This window comes from Lissotriton vulgaris, chromosome 11 (assembly GCF_964263255.1).
Source record: "Lissotriton vulgaris chromosome 11, aLisVul1.2, whole genome shotgun sequence".
Taxonomy (NCBI): domain Eukaryota; kingdom Metazoa; phylum Chordata; class Amphibia; order Caudata; family Salamandridae; genus Lissotriton; species Lissotriton vulgaris.
The window spans coordinates 200,274,745-200,295,454 of NC_141699.1; the positions used below are offsets into that span (position 1 = coordinate 200,274,745).

At 46.3% G+C, this 20,710-nt stretch overlaps 1 protein-coding gene across 1 annotated transcript in view; it reads left to right on the forward strand.

Moving 5' to 3' along the window:
- The window catches only part of MYO1H (myosin IH), a 655,926-nt gene that overhangs the window by 459,602 nt on the left and 175,614 nt on the right, over positions 1-20,710 (forward strand). Inside the window, exon 23 of the mRNA XM_086943103.1 lies at positions 3,403-3,562. Coding sequence (XP_086799229.1) covers positions 3,403-3,562 — 160 coding nt within the window. The remainder of the gene's footprint in view (positions 1-3,402; positions 3,563-20,710) is intronic.

Below are 20,710 nucleotides of genomic sequence, written 5' to 3' on the forward strand. Positions count from 1 at the left end.
CATCCCCTAGCTTCTCGATTAAATCATCGACCCTCGGGATGGGGTACGCGTCAAAGGTAGATATAGCGTTAAGAGCTGTGATATCCATGCAGAAACGCTTGGATCCATCAGGCTTTGGGACCATGACTATTGGGGAGGCCCAACTGCTGTTTGAGGGACGGATAACCCCAAGGTTTAACATATCCCGTACTTCTCTTTTCACCGCCTCTCTTCTGGCCGCTGGTATTCTATACGGCTTTTGCTTCATCATTTTACCGGGGAGGGTTTCAATGTTGTGTTCTACCAGAGTTGTTTTCCCAGGTAAATCTGAAAATATGTTGGAAAAAGGTAATAGGGTCTTCTTCAGGTCGTTCTTCTTCTGAATGGACAGTTCTTCGTTTACAGCCATACTGTCTATGGTGGAAGATGCGTCAGGTCGAGTGGGTATCAAGAGGTTCAGACCTTTGGGAAGAGGTCCAATCCATTGCTTTAATAGGTTAATGTGGTAACATTGTTTTTTTGTAGGCATCAGTTGTAGTCTGTATGTTGTGTCACCTATCGTATCCGTTAACTTGTAGGGTCCTGTCCATTCATTCTTGCCTTTGCTGGAGCTAGAGGGCAAGAGGAGCAGCGCCCAGTCTCCCCCCTTCAGTCTTCTTAGTTTCTTTCCTCAGTCGTAATTTTTCTTTTGTTTGTTCCTTTGTTGTTCCAGGTTGGAAAAGGCAAGATTTCTTAATTTACCTACTTACCATTGACGCCGAAAAGGCCTTTGATAGGGTGCACTGGCCCTACCTGGAACAGGTGCAACATTTCGGCGTGGGAGAAGTTCTCCGCAACCGTATACTGAATTGCTCTGGCCGGCCCAATGCCACGGTCCGTGTCAAAGGGCACACTTCCCTGCGCTTTCCGATTGGCAGGGGAACCAGGCAGTGGTGCCCACTCTCCCCTATCCTTTTTGCCCTATACATGGCGCCATTAGCGCAACGGGTCAGGCGACATACCCTTATCAAGGGCATCCCCTTTGGCGGCGACGTGCACATGATCAGCCTCTATGCGGATGATATATTACTCTCCCTCACTGAGCCGATGCAATCGCTTCGAGCGCTTTGTACCGAACTCCATACCTTTGCGTTGGCTTCCGTGTTCAAAATTAACATTGAGAAATTGGAGGCCCTCAATATCTCCCTATCGCCGGAGACAGTCATCGAGGTACAAGGCGAATTTGATATGCATTGGTCAAGTACCACAATCCCCTATTTAGGAGTTCTGCTGGGCCCAACCATCCCGGCCACTGCCGAAGCGAACTATGCCAGGCTCCGCTCGCGCCTCCGTGACGAACTCCGGAGATGGAAGCACCACTCTCTCTCCTGGCTGGGGAGGATAGCAGCCACCAAGATGACTCTGCTACCCCAAATCCTTTATGTGTTCCAGACTCTTCCTCTGCGCCCACCAGCAGGTTGGCTTCAACGAACACAGTCCGACTTGGCGCGCTTTATCTGGAATGGTCGCCGTCCACGCTTCAAACATGCGATCGCGGTTCTCCCGCCCGCTCAAGATGGAGATGGGGTCCCCGACCTCCTCTTATACTATCAAGCGACACAACTTCGCACCCTAGTAGAATGGCACCAGTTGGAATCGGGCAAGAACTGGCTTGTTCAAGATCAAGCCATTGCGGGCATGCCTCTTCAGGGGGTTCCCTTTCTCCCCAGGTGCCACCGTCCCCCCAACCTCTACGCATCGCAGGTTACGAGCACCGTCTTGGATGTGTGGGACCGAGTGGCTGTCCAACACGAGCTCACGTCGTTTCCCTCCCCGATGACTCCGCTTTTTGCTAATCCCGACTTTTCCCCGGGCTTGGACTCCAAGGCATTTGCAGCCTGGAGACGTTCTCCCTGCAGAGCCCTGGGGCATTTGTTCAACCGAAATGGTATCCTCTCCTTTCAACAGGTGAGGGAGGACTATGGTATACTGGAGTCCGATCGCCTACCCTATTTGTAGGTCCACCACTGGGCACTGCAGCCGGAGGTCAGACCAGGTGCACAGCGTTTCCTCACCCCGTATGAAAAGTGGCTGGTAACCCGCTCCTCCGATAAGAAACTGATCTCTGACCTGTACCAACATTTCCTCCTCACAACCACCTATACATACAATGCGGGTAGGACCAAGTGGGATCGGGACTTCGGGAGATCACTCACACACAAAGAATGGGGCGGCATATATCATAGGGCCAGACACTCTGCGTACCACACAGTCCTCACTGAAACTTTGACCAAAGTGGCCACCTACTGGTACCATACACCTGAATGCCTACATCACTGGGACCCCCGCATCAGTGACCGCTGCTGGAGAGGGTGTGAGGAGCTTGGCACACTGGAGCACTTACTTTGGAGCTGTGACCGTTTGCAATCCTATTGGGGTACGATTTTGGTTGACATAGACTCACATCTTGATACCCAACTTCCTAAATTCCCCGCTTACATTCTGCTAGGACTCCCTAATGCTTTGATGTACCCTTTGAAATCTTGGAGGGGGAGGCTCATAGCGATTGCTCTAGGGGCAGCCATGCAGAACATCCTGGCACATTAGAGGACCACGCAACCTCCCCCGCACACAGGTTGGCTCCATAGGCTATGGATGGTACTGGGTATGGAGAAGTTGTCCTTGGCAAAGGCGGGGAGGGGAGAGGGGTTTGCAAAACTTTGGTGGCCCTTTTTAACTTTGCTTAAAGGGGAGTTCAGGGAACTAAGCTGCCCTCGCTACTTGCGTCTGCTGCGCCTAGCAGATTCCACGATCGAGGCACAGAAGGCTCCGAAGCGCAAGGGCAATGTGCAGAGCTGATGATCGGCTTACTGCCTTTCCCTCATTGGCTTGGTGGATCCCTTTTCCTTTTTCTTTTGCTTTGTGGACAAGGGGGGGGGGGTGGACAATGCTTCCCCTTCACAGGGGCTCTACAAGTCTTGCATTGTCGTTATTCTCACTACTGCACGCTTTCGTTTGTGTTAAACATGAAGAGTTCGGCATTGTTTCACCTGATGGGGAAGCGTGGTCTGTATGTTTTTTTCCTGTTTTGAAAACTCAATAAAAGATTTAAACCATAAAATGGCAACTAAAGATTTGTGAATCTCATTGTTCAGTACAGCAGTAATCTTGCAGGACCAACCAATAAGATGCATGCTTTGATGCTTTTTCCTGCGGGACACCCACAGCACCAAATATTTATAACATATTAACCCAAGAATTTCCTCATTTGTCTGCAAAAAAATAAGCAACTTGTGCAGTATGTGATGCTGCTTTACATGTTTTTCTATTGATATTAGGCATAAGTGATAAAATCGCCTGGAGATCACACCCACCAGTGCATTTCAATGAACATTAGTTATAAATTATTCAAATATTGTACCATTTGATTGTCTTCTTGTTTAGATTTATAAAGGGATTCATCAACCGAAAGAACCCGGCCGGACCCGACAATGCAGGCTTCATAAGTTTCATGCAATACACCTATCTGTCGAAACTGAAGGATAATCTGCCAAAGAACGTACTTGATAAAAGATGGCTGGCGCCTCCCGTGGCCATGGAAAAGGTGAGTCCTGCTACATGGCACCTAAAAGCTCCCTCATATTTGTTTTCTCTTACTCATCATTGAGCACCAGTGATGTAACAAGGATGCCATGAACTTCAATGCAATCAAGAAAAATGGCCCTCTGCATGTCTGAACCTGTTCTTCTGGCAACATGTTAAAATAACATATGGGAATCTTGCACATTTTAGAACATAATTTATTTTAAGACTTAACAAGCTGCTCTGAAGAAACTCTAATGAAATATTTTAATATTTATAATTTTCAGAGTGAGCCTTACTCTCCACCTGGTAGTTTATATACTAGGGTGTGTTATAAAATGTAGTTTCTAGGTTTTACTGGCAGATCCAATAATCTTGGCACGTAGCTTAACGTGGTTTCATTTTTAAAAGTGTATAAAAGCACATTTCTACAGTTGTATGCCCTGCTTCTTTCAATTTTTCTCCCTCCACCCTCAATCAAAGCTAAATGGGAAAATTAAAATGTACACATATTTCACAATCTTGCACCTCAAACCATAGACTTATCTGTAATGTTACACTGATTTTGTAGGGTCAGCAGCTTATATCTAGTGATTTTATATTTATGAAAACATACCACTAAAGATCCTGCAGTGTCCTCACATAAGCCATTAAACAAGTACCATAGCAGCAAGTCAGTGTCTTCTGGCACTGAGGAAATGCTGCCATAACGTAGAGTAATACATTCTCTCATTTGTTCCCAAAACTAAGCTTGCTGTATTTAACAAAAGTTAAAATTGTCCACAAACATAAGCCTGCCATTTTATGAAAATTCAATCTGCGGGTTCCAGAATAACAGCTGTTCCTTGTTTTCCAGACATACACATATTTCTTCTCCTGACTATCCAAAACGTTTGCCCAAAAATACCAGATCTTCCACAAATTCTATCTTATCTTCTTAATCAAGTGGCCAAATGCACCATTAGCTGACTTGGAAATATACTGTTTTCCAATGCACCCCCATTATTTGTGAAGGTTAAACTTCACATTCACATTAAGGCTGTACCTATCATGGGTTACAGTCATTTGTCAAAGGTGATGATAGTATGCCATAGATGATAAGGAAATGTCAAGGATTGGCACTAGATGAAACAGACACAGAAAGAACCACAACAAGCCAGGGAGAGGCACCCAATTACAGTTAGGTGCCCCATGCAAGTAAGGGTCATGTATGCCAGAAGGGGAACCAGAAGGCATATGCCTGTGCTACTCCTCATATGCAGGGATAACCAACATATGTACTGGCATTGCCACCCCGCAGGGTCAAACACAGAAGAGGTTACACAGCGACGACATCAGCGAGACCAGGATCCCACCCTGTCTTGCGTGTGAGTGAAGAAAGCGGCGCGGGAGCCCACCCCGACCGCCGCAGAAGAAAGAAAAAAAGCATCTGAAGATCACTGGTAAGCCGACTGAATGAGCCGAGTGAGCGCGAACATCGAGCAATTTGAGCGCGAACTCTCGCAAGATTCCCGGCAGCCATTTGCCAGGGCCAATCAGCGCGAGGGAAGATCGGGCCGCCATTTTGAAGTCAGGCAACACTCCGATTGGTACCGAAGTCTCGCGAGAACACCGGTGGCCATCTTGAAGTCAGGCAAATGAACCAATAAGGGAGCAGAAATGAGCGGCGGCCCTTTTGAAGTCAGGCAAGAAAGGAAAAAAGACATGAGAGTGCCGAAAAGAGCACCAAAAGAAGAAGAAAAAGCCACAAGGCAATGCAAGTGAATAAATAAGAACAAAAAGAAGACAAAGAGGGAAAAAAAGCAGATGCAAACAAAGAAACATTGAAATAAAAGAAGGAACAGAGAAGAATAGGGAAACAACAGAGAAACAAGTGCCACCAAGAGCACAAAATGAAGCAAGATGACAGAGCAAAGAAGTGAAAGGCAGAGCGCCCAATATCGCAGACCTCTCCCATTCAACCTGTCAGAGCCGCAAGTGGGTATAAGATGGGAGAGATGGGTCAGGAGGTTCGAGAGGTACATGGAGGCCACAGATGTGACAGAGACCAAACAACTGGGCCTGTTCCTCAACCTAGTGGGTGATGAAGTAGAGGACCTATTAGTGACCCTACCACAAGAAGAGACATCGACGTACAAGGGACTTTTAAAGTGCCTAACAAACAAATTTGATTCGCAGAGGAACATTGATTTTGAGCGATAGAACTTCACAATAGCGTTTCAGCACACGGACGAATCGGAAGTTAGTAACTCACTGCGACAAGTACGACAACGAACAAGCAATTCGCCTGCGCATCATTGAGGGATGCTGTGACACGGACTTCCGTGCGAGAATCCTGAAGGAACCGACCTCACTGGAAAAGATCCTGTCACTAGCAAGGGCCGAAGCAAGAGCTACAGCGCACGCAAAGCAAATGGAGCGAGGAAAAGAAAGGCGAGTTGAACAAGCACACCGCATGACAGAAAACAGCCACGCAAGCAGCTGGAAAAAAGGGCAAAATGAACAGGTGACAAGGAAGCAACGCGAATCGACCTGCTACAGATGTGGACTTGAGTTTCCACACAGAGGCACGTGCCCGGCATTTGGCAAAACATGCAGGAAGTGCAACAACAGAAGCAACCATTTTGCCAGTGTATGCCAGGGACTGCAATTCAGAAGTGAAAGAGGAAGAACGGGAAGCCCGTGAATGACGCGAGCAGACATGTCAACATGTCTAAACAGCATACAGAAGCTCCTCACTAAGAGTCAGGAGAAGAAGTGGAAGAAGAAAAAGTAGAACGACTCTACCTCATGTCCAACGCTGCTGCCATGTCCACAGATGAAGGCCGAAATCAAGAAAGCATCTGCCTTGTGGACAAGAACACGATAAAGAAGACAGAGTCTGTGACCATAGACGTAGGACCACACAAAGCAAGGTTTGTCCTAGACAGCGGCGCAACATGTAACATCATGTGTGTGTCGGAATATGAGATGATGGAGGTGAAGCCAACGTTGAAACCGTCCAGAGTTGAGGTATTCACATGGAGTTCAAGAAAGCCAGTGACAAACATGGGAAATTCACAGAGAACCTGACATACAAAGGTAAAACGATAAAAGAAGAGATTCACGTGCTGAAGGGTGACATTCCAGCACTGTGTCTACTGAGCAACATCACAGCCCAGGTGATGGGCCTCGTCAAAATGACATAAAACATGTCAGAGAAGGAAAGCATCTTGAAAGAATATCCAAAACTCCTACAGGGGCTAGGGAAGTTAAAAAGGCGCCAAATAACACTGCACATCGATGAATCAGTCAAACCAGTAGCTCAACACCACCGGCGAGTGCCAATACACCTGCAACCGCAGGTAGAAGAAGAGATTGAAGCGCTGCTCAAGCAAGACATCACGTTTTCCACACACCTGGGTCTGTTCCGATATAAACGGTTGAGTTTCGGAATATCGTCTGCTGCTGAGATTTTTCAGGAAACAATAAGACAAGTAATAAGGCCAGTGAAAAATAGCCTAAATTACAGTGACAACATTCTGGTGTTCGGCAAGTCAGACGAGGAGCGTGACAAGGCATTGCGAGATGTGTGTTCCCAACTAGAACAGGCGGGGTTGACGCTGTGTGAAGTGTGAACTAGGGCGAGACAAACTGGTATTCTGTGGCCACATCTTCTCCAAAAAAGAAATGCGGCCAGATCGCAGCAAAGTGGACACGCTGGACAGAGCGAAACAGCCAGGCGACGTTGCAGAGGTGAGGTCATTTCTTGGCCTTGCCAGCTACTGTGCAAGGTACATAAAAGATTTTGCCACAGTAAGTGCCCCCCTGCGAAAACTGACAAAGCAGGGCCAGAGTTTCACATGGACAGAAGAATGCAGCAAAGCATTTGAAGAGATCAGGCACGCCGTGACAGCAGTAGATCACCTGGCATAGTAGCTGCCAGCCCAGTGGGCTTGGGGGCAATACTGGCACAACACAGACCAGGCAAAGACTCACCAAGGTGTGTAGTGGCCTACGGAAGCAAGAGCTTATCAGACGTCGAAAACACATACTCTCAACCGGAGAAAGAGAGTCTGGCAGTAGTGTGGGCATGTGAACACTACCACATGATCATCTATGGGAAACCCTTCACAATATTCACGGATAACAATCTATGGAAATCCAAATGCAAAAATACCACACCGGATAGAGAGGTGGGGAATATGGCTAATGGACTACAATTTCAAAATAATACACAAACCAGGAAAGGAAAACAACCCGGCTGACTACATGTCAATGCATCCCCTGCTACACGCATCTGAGGCAACCACAATGGCAGAGGAATACCTAAATTTTGTACTGAAACACAACACACCGGCGTCAATAACAATGGAAAAACTGGAACGGGAAACGAAACAAGACCCTACCATGCAAGCAGTACAGAAAGTGACAAGACAACAAAGGTGGAGGCATGTCAATAACAACAGCATCCTGGAAGAAGGAGTAATACAAGAAGAACTTTTGGCGTTCAAAAAGATTCATGAAGAGCTCTCTGAAACCGAAAATGGAATAATGATGAGAGGAACGAGAATAGTGATGCCCTGAACGCTGCGGAGACAGACGATAGAGCTAGTGCATGAATCACACAGAGGAATAGTAGCAACCAAGAAAATGCTACGGGAAAAGGTGTGGTTCCCGGGACTTGACAGCTTGGTTGAAGCAACTGTCATTCACTGCCACATTTGCCAAGTGACGGGGCCGCCATCCAAGTCGGAGCCACTTCAGATGTCTGAACTCCCCAAAGCAGTATGGACAGTATTGGCGGCTGACTTCTATGGGCCCCTGGAGACAGGAAATTACCTGTTGTTGATAATAGACAAATTCTCCAGGTTTCCAATTGTAAGACAAGTAGCGACAACCTCGGCAAATGCAACACTACCAGTCATGGACGATGTTTTTGCAGCATGGGGCTCACCGCAGACACTAAAGACTGACAATGGCCCGCAATTCTCAGGAGAAGAGTTCAGAAAAGTCATGGAATTCTTAGGTATCCGTCTTTGGAAAATAATGCCTCTCTGGCCACAAGCGAATGGGATGGCCGAAAGATTAATGGGAACGATCAAGAAGGCGATACAGCGAGCAAAGATAACACAGATATCGATAGGGCAGGCCCTATGCCAGATACTGAGGGACTACCGGAACACTCCTCACAGCTCACAGGACGGTGCCCCGCAGAACTGGTGCTGGGGCGCTTGAGAAGGACAAGGCTACCACAAATGGAAGCGATGATAAGCGTGGAGCGAAGCAACATAGCTGCCAGAGACGAAGAAGCGAAAGCCAAAATGAAGGCATACGCTGATCGCAGGAGGCACGCCACTAACACAAAAATAAAAGAAGGAGACACAGTGGGAGTGCGGCAAAGACAGCTGCGGAAATCAGATAGCGCGTTCTCAAAGGATCCACTGACGGTGATGGAAGTGAGAGGACCTATGATAACAGCATCAGCAGGGCGATATCACATCACAAGAAACAGATCACATTTCAAAGAATTAAAGGCAAAAGAAGAAGAACAGCAGGCACCAGCACTGGAGGAAGTCAAATAGGAGGAAGGAGCACAAGTGGACAACAGAGAGACACAGCCGAGAAGGGAGTGCAAGAAACCACAGAGACTGATTGAAGATATGTGAAGGGACGGAGGCCTGTGAGGATCTCTCTCTCTCTCTCTCTCTCTCTCTCTCTCTCTCTCTCTTTCTCTCTCTCTCCTCTCTCTATCTCTCTCTATCATTACTTCTCTATTAGTGACCACAGGCAGCGTCACAGGAAACATTGTTTTGCAACAAGGGGGAGATGTCGTGCCCAGACAGTGGGCGCTAGGACCCTGGGTCTGGGGCAAAGGGAAGGAGACACCAGACACCACTTCCGGTCAGGGAGGAGGGCGGGGACGGAAGATGACCAGCAGGGCAAGGGGCAAGACGTGCATAGATACTGTACCCAGAGAAACAATAAAGGTACCTTAATACCAGCCACCGCGTCCTGTGATCCTTGGGGCTCTAGGATACGACACACACCAGACAGACAGCCACAAACTCACAAACATGTTGGTACACACACACATATATACTCTTCCAAACAGCCAGACACATTCACACGCTCTATCAGACAGCCAAACTCAGAGACATACACACACACTCATGTTCACAGACACACACTTACCACACAGCCAGACATTTAAACACACACACACAATTTACCTGCTACCCAGCCAAACACACAAGTGCTAGCACATATGAGCAGAGCATGATTATTACCTCTGACACCAATTATATATATTTTATTGTTAACTATTAAAATATTTCTCCTCAGCATTTGGTGCAAGTGCATTTAATATAGCACAATACATTTGTAGAATATATAAATCGCTGGTAAAGAGCAATTGTTAAATACAAAGATGATTGCCTTCATGTGCAAAGTACTAAAGGTTCAAATAAATGTGTTTTAAAAGTAACACAGGGTGTTACAATACAAAGGTAACACTGGCGGTACATACAAGGGTTACTACTGATCACAGATATTGGCAAACTTGGCCCAAGGGCATTAGAGCCCCTAACTTGAGCTGCAGATTACATTGCACATTCTTGTTTTCTAGTCACATTCAGATTAGGTGATTTGCCCAGAATCATAGAATGTTGCGGTGAATGTTGCGGCGAATCCTCACCACAAACCTAGTTCTCTCACCCAAAGTTGCCAGCTCTGGCCATTGGGCCATACCTCCTACTAGGAACATGAAAGGAGTTGGTAGTCAGGAAATACCTCAGTAGTATTCATTACTTTGTGTTCAGGTCTTCCTCAACACAATCCCTACTCAGTGAGATCTCCATTTCTCTGCCAGAAATAGTTCATACCATAGCTTAATTTAGAAATAAATCAAATATAGCTGATTTTCTCTTCCTGTAACTAAAATCTCTACATATTGTTGCCACCCCAACAGCTTTTCCAATATCAATAAAATATTAACAATACAATATATCCTTTCTGGTTGCCTCTCTGAGCAAAGCAGGACTGTGACAAGGAAGAGCTGAACTTGGAGTAATGATGATTATCGGTAGGTATCCGTGATACTACCTCCTCGTCCATCTTCTCATCCCAGTCCTTTCTGGATTAGATAGTACCCAAGCAAAACCAAGAGGCCAACTGAAAATACCAATTTAAACTTACATGATGGTAGATATACAACATTTATTTTCATCTCAGATCAGTTCACTCAAGCATTGTGATGGACTGCCGCAAAAACTTTATCACCAAAGATAACTGAAACCCGTATGCCCCACCTGTAAATGATAATAGTACATAAATGGGAGGCCCAAGTAGCTGCCATGTCAATATGCTTCAGGAAACTCCCTCTAATATAGCCTAAGAAGCCAACTTGCCACTTGACACCCTCCTCTGGACTGGACCTGGTAAGAACATATCAGAACTCAAATTGGCCAGGATAATGGTTTGCTTTAGCCATGTGCTTAGTGCTAATGAAGGCTGCAAACCCTGGCCAGACAATCTAAATATGACAAATAGAGGCTACACTTTCCTGAAAGATGCTGGCTTGTGACATATACAGACAATGCTCTATGCAAATCAAGATTGTGTAACCTCTTTTTTTGGGGGGAGCGGAAGGATTAGGAAAATAAAGCAGAAGAACCAAGTCTTGAGGTACATTGAAGTCTGATGAAACTACTTGCACAAAAGAAGGCTTCTGTCTGAAGATAACCTTATCTGCAAAGCAATAAAGAAAAGGATCAAAACAAATCAAAGCTCCTAAATCTGCGATTCCTTGACCTGGACAAATAACAACCAGTATAAGCACTTTATAGGAGAGAAACCTGAGGTCTACTGAACCAATTACTCAGTCAGTGGAATTTGTAAAGTTCCTAAAACCAATGGAAGGTCTGAAAAAGAAATGGGACCGTAAATCACTCGGAGCTTAAGCAAACAACCTCTTGGTGGCCTGGAAACCAAAGGATATGATTTCTAAATGCATGGTTTCCTAAAGGCTCAAATGACTGCCCATTGACTATGCAGTATTGAAACTGCAAGCCTCAAACCAATCAAATCCTGCATGAAGTCGAGTCCTTTTCAGGAAACATTCACAAGGGGATAGGAGGTTTGACAAAGCCTCATGTAGAAAGTGATCCCCAATGCCTAGCATAAACGTTTGAGATAGTAGAGAGTCTTTGTCTATTGAATCGTGATGACCAGATACTCACAACATACTAACGCATGAAGGTTTAACTTCTCAAGCTCTAAACCGCCAGGTGAAGTCTCTCCAGAGAAGGTTTGGTGCTAATAGAGGTGATGGCTACGTAGAAAGAAACCAACAGGAAATGACTGATAATTGCGAAAGAAAAGGAAACCAATTTCTCCAGGGCCAAAAAGGGGCCACTAGTAAAATTTTAAACCAATCTAATATTACTTTCTGAATCACCTTGGGAATCAGAGGCACTTCTGAAGCTGGAAAAAGGCTACAGCAACCAGGTACCTGGCAATTCTACTTGGTGGCAAAGAGGTCCAGCCAAGGGGTCATAAACTTCTGTGATAAATGCTAGAAGACATTTGGATGCAGATCCTTTGTAAGCGATGATGGAACAAATTGGCTCAGATGGTCTGCAAGCAAGTTCTCTCTTTAGGGATGATATACTTGTTTTGGAGAAAGAGGTTGATGCTCCCCCAAAGACAAATGACCTGGGTCAACTGAGATAGGGCTGAAGCACCTGTTCCCTCCTGGCACTGGAGATAGCTCTTGACCACCTGATGGTGTGTGTGAATCAACTCGGAGTGATTGACAATCATTGGAACAGAATGAAGCAATGTTAAATACACCACCTTTAACTGTGGGAGTGCGGAGAAGAACGGATAATCTCCTGCTTAATGACTCTTCCTGGAGCCACCATTACAGGTTAATTGTTCCCTTTGCCAGTATGAGAACATGAAGCAAGTAATCCTGAGACATCAGAGGACAGAACCACAACAGAAGACAAACCAGAGGGTAAATATGGAGACAAGACAAAGGAAAGATCAATACTATAAGAACTATGCCCCCCTGAACCACCAGCTATTCCCTGGGTGGGGAAAGAACACATGGTTTGAATTTGGAAGGGATTGAGGAAGCAACGGGTGGGAGTAGGGTAAAACAAAGGGGCAACACAGGAAGAGCAGAGTCTCATCACATCATCTGTGTAAGGATACAACACATCCAATGTAAAAAGCATTGGTGAGAGAGGTATGCATCATACACTTCATTGACAATACTCCATTACCATGTATACATCAACACAATGAGCATTATATGTCAGCATCCTAACAATAATAGGCCAAAACACCCACCTTTATGCATCCAGAAGCCATCATATGACATCGGGCTCTCATTCACCCACTATCTTATGGGACTGTGTCCCCATCATATTATGTCTTCAAAACCACTAGTATACACCCATACACCTCAATCGGACAAGCAGACCCACCAACATACCTCCATACACTCACCACCAAATGCCTACACAACCACCATTATACACCTACAAAGGTGCCATTATTTTCCAACACACCTACCTTTTCATATTCAAATATGCACCATCGTACCTGTGCACATTAACCGTCATACTCCCACACACCCACCATATGTGAAAACACACCGGCCATCATGCATCCACAGAGCCACCAATTGCCAATGTTCTACAGTGTCACTCCAAGAACATAGTCATTATGTGATACAACCTTCTACACAGTTAAACATTATCAATAATGATCTCAAATACATTTCATTTGAAGCTTTCTCAATTAATGGGATGGGTGGGAGTCAACTTAGTATGGTCAAGTTGGGAATCAAAGTGAAGGTAACAGTGGTGACTTCTCAGCTAAGCGAGAGAAGCATCGCCCCACTGCTTGTTGAGCAGTTCAAATTAATATAAAATGCTAATAACAAGAAGTTATTATCATTTTATTTCTCCACTGGGCTGTGTTGCACAGCCCGGTGGAGAACATGCTCTGACTCCCAGGTACTGCCTGAGCAGCCAATCTGGCCGCTCAGACCAATTACAACGCTGTTTATGCAGCGTTGTGATTGGCTGGGAGAGTCCAGGAGCCTGGGTGCTTCTGGTGCTGCAGAGGGAGGGTGGAGGAGAAACATGCGGAAAAGAAGGTATGTTTCTTTTTTATTTTTTTCATCCCTCCCACCAGCCCCACCTCCCCCATTCCGAGGCAGCGGCCATTGGGTAAACACTTATGAATTTCGTGGCTTTTTCGTTTTTGAGGTGAAGGGACTGAAAACAGGTTCACATTATTTACATACATAGTAGTCAACACCTTTACTTGAGATATATATTCATAGCAAGATGGCAGGCAGCAACTGACAACCAAAACGCAGAGACGTTTCATTTCTTGAAATAAACTGTTTGGAGACTATATATATATATATATCTATCGTAAAGACTCTCCATGAAGCCTGGTTCTGTCCACCAGACAGGGAAGGTGCAAGGAGTGGGTGCAAGTCCCACTTTTACATCCAATGAGCAGTGTTTCTATGTATATAAATATATATAAATATATATATATATATATATATATATATATATATATATATATATATATATATTATATATATATATATATATATATATATATATATATATATATATATATATATACATATATATATAACAGAATTCAAGACTTGTAAATAAACTGAGCACCGCAATACTTGTAGTCCGTGCCCTCTTCTTTTTAGAAGATTGTTGCATTCACAGCGCGATAAGCAAGTCCATCCAATCAAGAGATGAGTAAAAATACATTTTTATTTCCAGCAAGCAGCCTAATGTAGCAGCATCACGCATTTCAACCTTCACAGGGACTTGATCATATGCAAATTTGAGGATCAGTTGTACTTGATTTTAAATACACTTAGATCATAGTCACGGAGGAAGGACACTGTAAGCAAATGGTAAACTCGAAAAAGAGATTCGAAAAAGAGGTTCGATTTTCTTGTTCTTATTCACAGTTTCGGACCAAGAAACACCTCTTTCAACTGGTACTCTTATTCTATTCATTGCTGTTGCATTTATTTAAAGAAATGTTCGAGTTCGCAAAGTCTCAGTCCCAGTAACTCTCATATAAGGACTACCATGTCCATAATGCATAGCTACTGTACTCCAAAAATGCGGCATATCGTCCTTCTAATTTACACTCATTACAGATTTCTGCCAGAGTAGATAAACTTAAAAACAAAATTCCCACCTTCTCTTGCCTCAGATACGTAGCAATGTAGCAGCATAACGCGTTTCGCCTATTGGGATGCCTGCTGGAAATACTTATTTTTACTCACCTCTCGATTGGATGGGCTAGCTTATCGCGCTGCGAAGACAGTGTGATTTACATATGCTATATATATATATTGAACCTACGGAGGCGGCGCAGCACAGGCGATCTCACAGGCGTACCTGCACAAGGCGACTCACTCCACTTCTTGCTGCACCCGCTCCGCGGGTGCTGCTTCGCCCAGGAGTGTGTGGGGTATCACTACTACACTACAAGGAGGAGGACCAGCAAGGCAGTCAGGGCGAGAAGCTCGGCGGGGCTGCGAGCGTGCGGGGACTCCATCAACCAGGAGTCCCTGCGAGACCAGGGATACCAGCATCCGGTCCGCTCTCCCTGCCGGCCCGCCCCCTGCCCATCACGGCCCTATAATATAGCCTCTAACTCCCGCAGCGCGGGACGCAGCTCGGGGCGAAGACCGGGCTAAGAGCGGGCCGTTTGAGGCCGTTCGAGGACGGAGAGGACTGGACTGGGCCTTCCTCTTTCGTCCTTTTCCTGATATTCCTTTGTCTGACTCCTCATCGGCAAACCACTCTACCACCTTATCTCCACTGTTAAGCTAGGGGGTTGCCCTGGTGGTTGTAATTAAGTCATGTGCACCAGGTTAACACGGAGTAAGGCCGCCAAGGATCGCCCGCCAATCAATGGTCCCATGGATGATTTTATTACCCGTACTAACTTAGCCATAGACCAAGAAATTTCTAAGCTTCAGACTTGTGTCTCCCTGGAATTGGCAGCTGCTAGAAGATTGTCCCAGGTAATCGAACTGTCTAAAAAATCCTCCCTGGGCCACATAGCCACTGCGGTTACCCCGGAGCGTCCAGCCATCCCCCATTGTGTAGTCACACAGGTTGATGTTCACCACACCCCGATTCTTCCCCCTCTTTCCCCTGCTTTAGAACCACCGACCCAGAAAGGCGAAGTGAACCCACCTAACGTTTCTCTTAAACAGGATGCTTGTTTCAATTCCCCCACCCCTGTAATGCCTTCACCTGGGTGTATTACAACCAAGGACAAACAACCTAAAAGGAAACGCAATTCTGGGTCTGCTTACTCTCGTAAGAAGGCTAAAATTGCGGTAGCACAACAGTTGAAATTGATCAACGTTCCGGTATCCAATGCTATAGGAGGGTGTGTTTCTAGGGAACAGCCACAACGTGAGGGAGCCAAAGAAGGGGCAGATACTGCTTCTTCTCCCATCATGACAGATGACGCAGGCTTACATGTTGAGGGTCTGGAAAGGAATGATGGGGAATTCATAGGTTTAGTTTGGGAAACTCTTAAGAAACTACTTTCCCCCCTCGATCTTAGACTGTCACGCATTGAGAATAACTTGCTTGAGATGGAAAAGAGCATCTCTCGGCCTGAGAAGTCTAGAAAACCAAGGCCTTCCTGTAGTTGTCCCATCACCTCAAGTCCCAATATCACAAGCCCCGCAACCTCACCCTCCAGTACCAGCTCTTGTACGGCCGGTTCCCAAACCGCGGACCGTGGGTGTGGATCACATTACCACCGCCCCTAAACCCAAGGCTCCCAAGCGCCCCATTCCTCACCCATCAGTTAATCCCAATGCAGCCGTCCCATTTAGACCCCCTCCCAGAGACGTGGCTCAACAACCAACTCAGGGCCCTCCTGTTAAGAACAATTTTAGAGGGGGCTATATCGATCTCCCTCCAGAGGCCAATGATTATGTGGTTGTGTTGACGGGCGTCCCCCAGATTGGAAATGGTCAACACGAGAACCACTGGTCTCTGAAGAATAAGATAATGCATTGGCTTAATGTGAATAGACCAATTCCCAATGGTCGAAGAAGCAGAGTTCTGATGGTACGTAGAATTCCCTGGGTGGGTCCAACAAGGAAAACCAGTTCCCGGGACTGCATAGTGGTGACCTTTGAGGACCCACATACGGCACACCACATTTGCGCTTGGCCCATCGGTGAAGGTTCTCTTGTTATACCTAGGCCATTGTCCTTTTTTTATCCTCCACGCCTAAACATTCACGGGAAGATGATTGGTCACTAGTACATCACCATATATGGAGGAGTCACCCAAATATCCATCAAGATTTCCCCTTAAACTGGAATGGTCTCCCTACCTCAAATAGGTTTGGTGGTCTTGAGGAGGTCGATTGACGTCCAAGGCAATCTGCCTTCCAAGCAGCGGAAAAAGCACCATCACCGCAGGTCCTAGGGCACACAGAATCCCTTTCTGTGTTGATTGAACCTACTGCTGCTAGTCCCCTAGGTCCAGGAAGAATGCTATATGCCTTGCCCATAGAGGGGGGATTGAACACTTCACGCACTTTATATTCCCAAGTCGTTGTGGAAAGACTGGATTCACCTCGTATGATTTCCTTGTCACCCATCCAGAATGTCCCAATAGTTACGAAGTTGACTGGCGTAGCAATGCCTCTCAACCATCATCAGATCGAGCCACCGCAAAGGTTAAATAGAGCAGCTGCGGGGGTGGCAGGCCCTGTGTCCAATCTGGCTATACCTGTCAACCCTTCAAGGCGGATTACCCCAGCCAAACCCTTGATAAAGATTATAAGCTGGAATGTGGCAGGGCTTGCCCGCAACCTTGATATCCCCGAATGGAACGCCTTTTTGGACCCTTATGACATCTGCCTCTTGCAGGAAACCTGGTGCCTAGAACCCAGGCACAGAGTAGGCTTCACAACCTACTTTGTCCCTGCTTTCCAACAACACGGACGCAAAGGTCGCCCGTCTGGAGGCCTTCTTATATGGGTCAATATCGCGCTAGGTTTAAGTGTAAGCCAAAAGACCACTCAATCTCCTGACCTTCAGAGGATAACCATATCATGCCCAGGGGGAAGGAAGTTAGAAATTTTTAACCTTTATTTAAGTGGGGCCAGGGGTGGGGTATCATCTTTACCCTCTACAGGATTAAACAGTGATATAGCCGCCTGCAGTATCGATTCTTATGTTCTCCTTGCAGGCGACTTCAACTGCTGCTTCGAACCATTGGCTAGGGAGGACATTCTGGACACTTGGGATGAGGATACAAGGAGAGGTATCCCCACCCTGACCCTAGATCCGATCCTCAAATGGACGCAGAGTGCGATAGACATCAATGCACTCTGCATGGAACACGACCTGAGATCAACTAATGGGCGATCCAACTCGGATTCTATGGGTGCGCATACCTACAACAGGATGGGATACACCTCCAGAATAGATTACATCATGCTGAACTACAATCTGTGGTCATTCCACCATGACATGGAGGTTGTAGCGTCTTGTGATAGTGATCACAATCCTCTCTCGTTAACCCTCACCCCGCCTTGTCAGGCTGGGAACCGAACCAAGTTTGCCCACAAGTGGAAAACCTCCCATGAACTTGTACCCTCAAACTGTGGTAGGCGCCTAAAGTGGGCTAAAGCAGCAGCGGATGAGGAAAGGATGGCTCAAGCAGGGACCATTATGACAGCAGTAGGGTCGCACCTCGAAGCCTTAGGTGCCACCAGCCAAGTTGTTTTACCGATATTTACAGGAACTATTGCGGCACTAAGTGATCTGTTTACTATACCCCAATCCAGTGCAAGGGTTGTAGTGAAAGGTGCTTCTAGGGCAAGAGATAAGTGGTATTCCTCCAAATGTCGGGTTGCTAAGGGGGAACTCATTTCTGCAGTGAAAAGCAAGGATCCAGGCAATATCAGACTTGCGAGGAAACTCTATAAAAAAATTGTAGCTGAAGCTAAGGAGGCTCATGAATACAGTTTCTGGTGGGAGCTAGTGGAGGCAAGCACTAGGAAAGATTCCAAGGGGTTTTGGGATCTGTTGAGAGCCAGGGACAAGTCTCTTGATCTTCAGCTCACCTGTAATATCCCTGGTGATTTCTGGTTTGCCCACTTTTCCAAGCTATACTCTGTTCCATGGGGGGCACCTCAACCAAGCATGGATTTTCTGGCCAGTTTCCCAGCCGATACTTCATTTAATGACTGCCCCTTCAGCACAGAGGAAGTTGAAAGGGCAATCAGCTGCATTGTAACCAATAAGGCTGCAGGCCCTGATGGAATTCCGGGTGATCTGTTGAAGAAATATCCATCATTATGGAGCAGATTAATTGCCTCACTCTTGAATGAGGCCTTGCTGGGAGGTTCTCTCCCTGACTCATGGAGGGGCGCAGAGGTCGTCCCCATTTTTAAGAAAGGCTGCCGGGACGACCCAGCTAACTATCGCCCTATCAGTCTGCTTGACTCAACACAAAAGGTTGCGGGTAAAGTGGTACTAGGTAGAATCATGCAGTGGGCTGAAGAAAATCAGGTTTTGTCAGATGTCCACGCAGGTTTTAGAACAGGGACAGGCACCATTGAGCAGACATTTCGTCTCCTAATGATATATTGGAAAGTGGTTATGCTGGGTGTGGGCAGTTTGTATTTAGTCTTTATAGACTTGCGAACTGCCTTCGACCTGGTCCCACGAGCCCAATTGTGGAATGTCCTCAACGGGTTGGGTATACCCCCTTATTTGTTGGCTTTGCTCATAAAGTTTCACGATATCAACTTCGCTCAGATCAGATGGGGTACCCAGGGGGAAAAAACATCTCGTATCCCTGTAGATAGGGGCGTCCGCCAGGGGTGTGTGCTTGCCCCCACTCTGTTTTCTCTTTATGTTAACGGAGTGGTGGAGCATCTGCTTCAACATCTGTCAGATGCACCATCCTTGGCTGGCAGGAAAGTTCCGACGCTCCTATTTGCGGATGACACCCTCCTAATTTCAAAATCACCAGCAGGTATCAAAAAGTTGCTCTCTAGTTTTAAGGCCTTCTGCGACAACAAGGGCCTGTCTATAAATATAAGCAAGACCAAATTCCTTGTCCTTAACCCCCCCAGGAAATCTGTTGTCCCTCCTGCTTTAGACTCTGTCCCACTCGAAAGAGTCAAAGAAGTTGACTACCTGGGCATTCGACTCTGTGACACTATGAGTTGGAAGGCACACCATCAGAAGGTGTTTCTGACCCATAAGAGGGTCGCAGGGGCCCTGCTCAAAGAACAACGTGCCTCATCTTTAAAACCTATTGGGGCACTATTAGACATCTATAGAGCAAGGGTGGTGAGCGCAGCATTGTACGGTGCGGAACTGTGGGGTGTACAGAGAGTTGACACCTTATCCCACCTCGAAAACAACTTCCATAAAGATCTTATGAAGTTACCCCACAGCACCCCTACAATCCCCCTCTTGCTAGATGCAGGCACACGCCCAATTTGCGAGCAAGCCATGTTACGCCCCCTCTTATTATGGGCCAGGATTTGGAACGTCCCTGAACTGTATAGCTATGCAGATGCCCTAAGTGAACTACTATCTCTATCAGGTTGGCACAAGGTAACCTGGCTCAGGGAGGTTAAGCGGCTTCTCTATGAGCTGGGTTTAGGAGATGCCTGGGTCAACAGAACAGCACCCTCAAAACAAATGCTAAAGAAGGCTTACTGGTTATGGGTGGATAACGAGAGATTGTGCAACCCCAAAAATTGTAAATCTGTTGCTCAGTTCCTGCTAGTTAAGGAGCTCCCTTTTAGAGAACCTTATCTGGACTTAATCCACAACTCGGGCGACAGATCATTGTACTTTAAATTTAGGGTGGGAGTACTTCCCTTAGGGTTGCTAACTTCCACCTGGAAACCACCATTCCAAACCATACCTTATTGCCCCTTCTGTGACTCAAGGGTTGAGTCTATTGCTCATTTGTTGTTTGAGTGCCATGCGTATACGGTGCCCAGGCTGAGATGGTTGAAGCCTTTATGTAGGACCCTGGGCACTAGATCACATTTGGAAGCCCTACGCATATTGCGCTCAGATGCCCGTCCCTTCTTTGCCTGCTGTATGGCT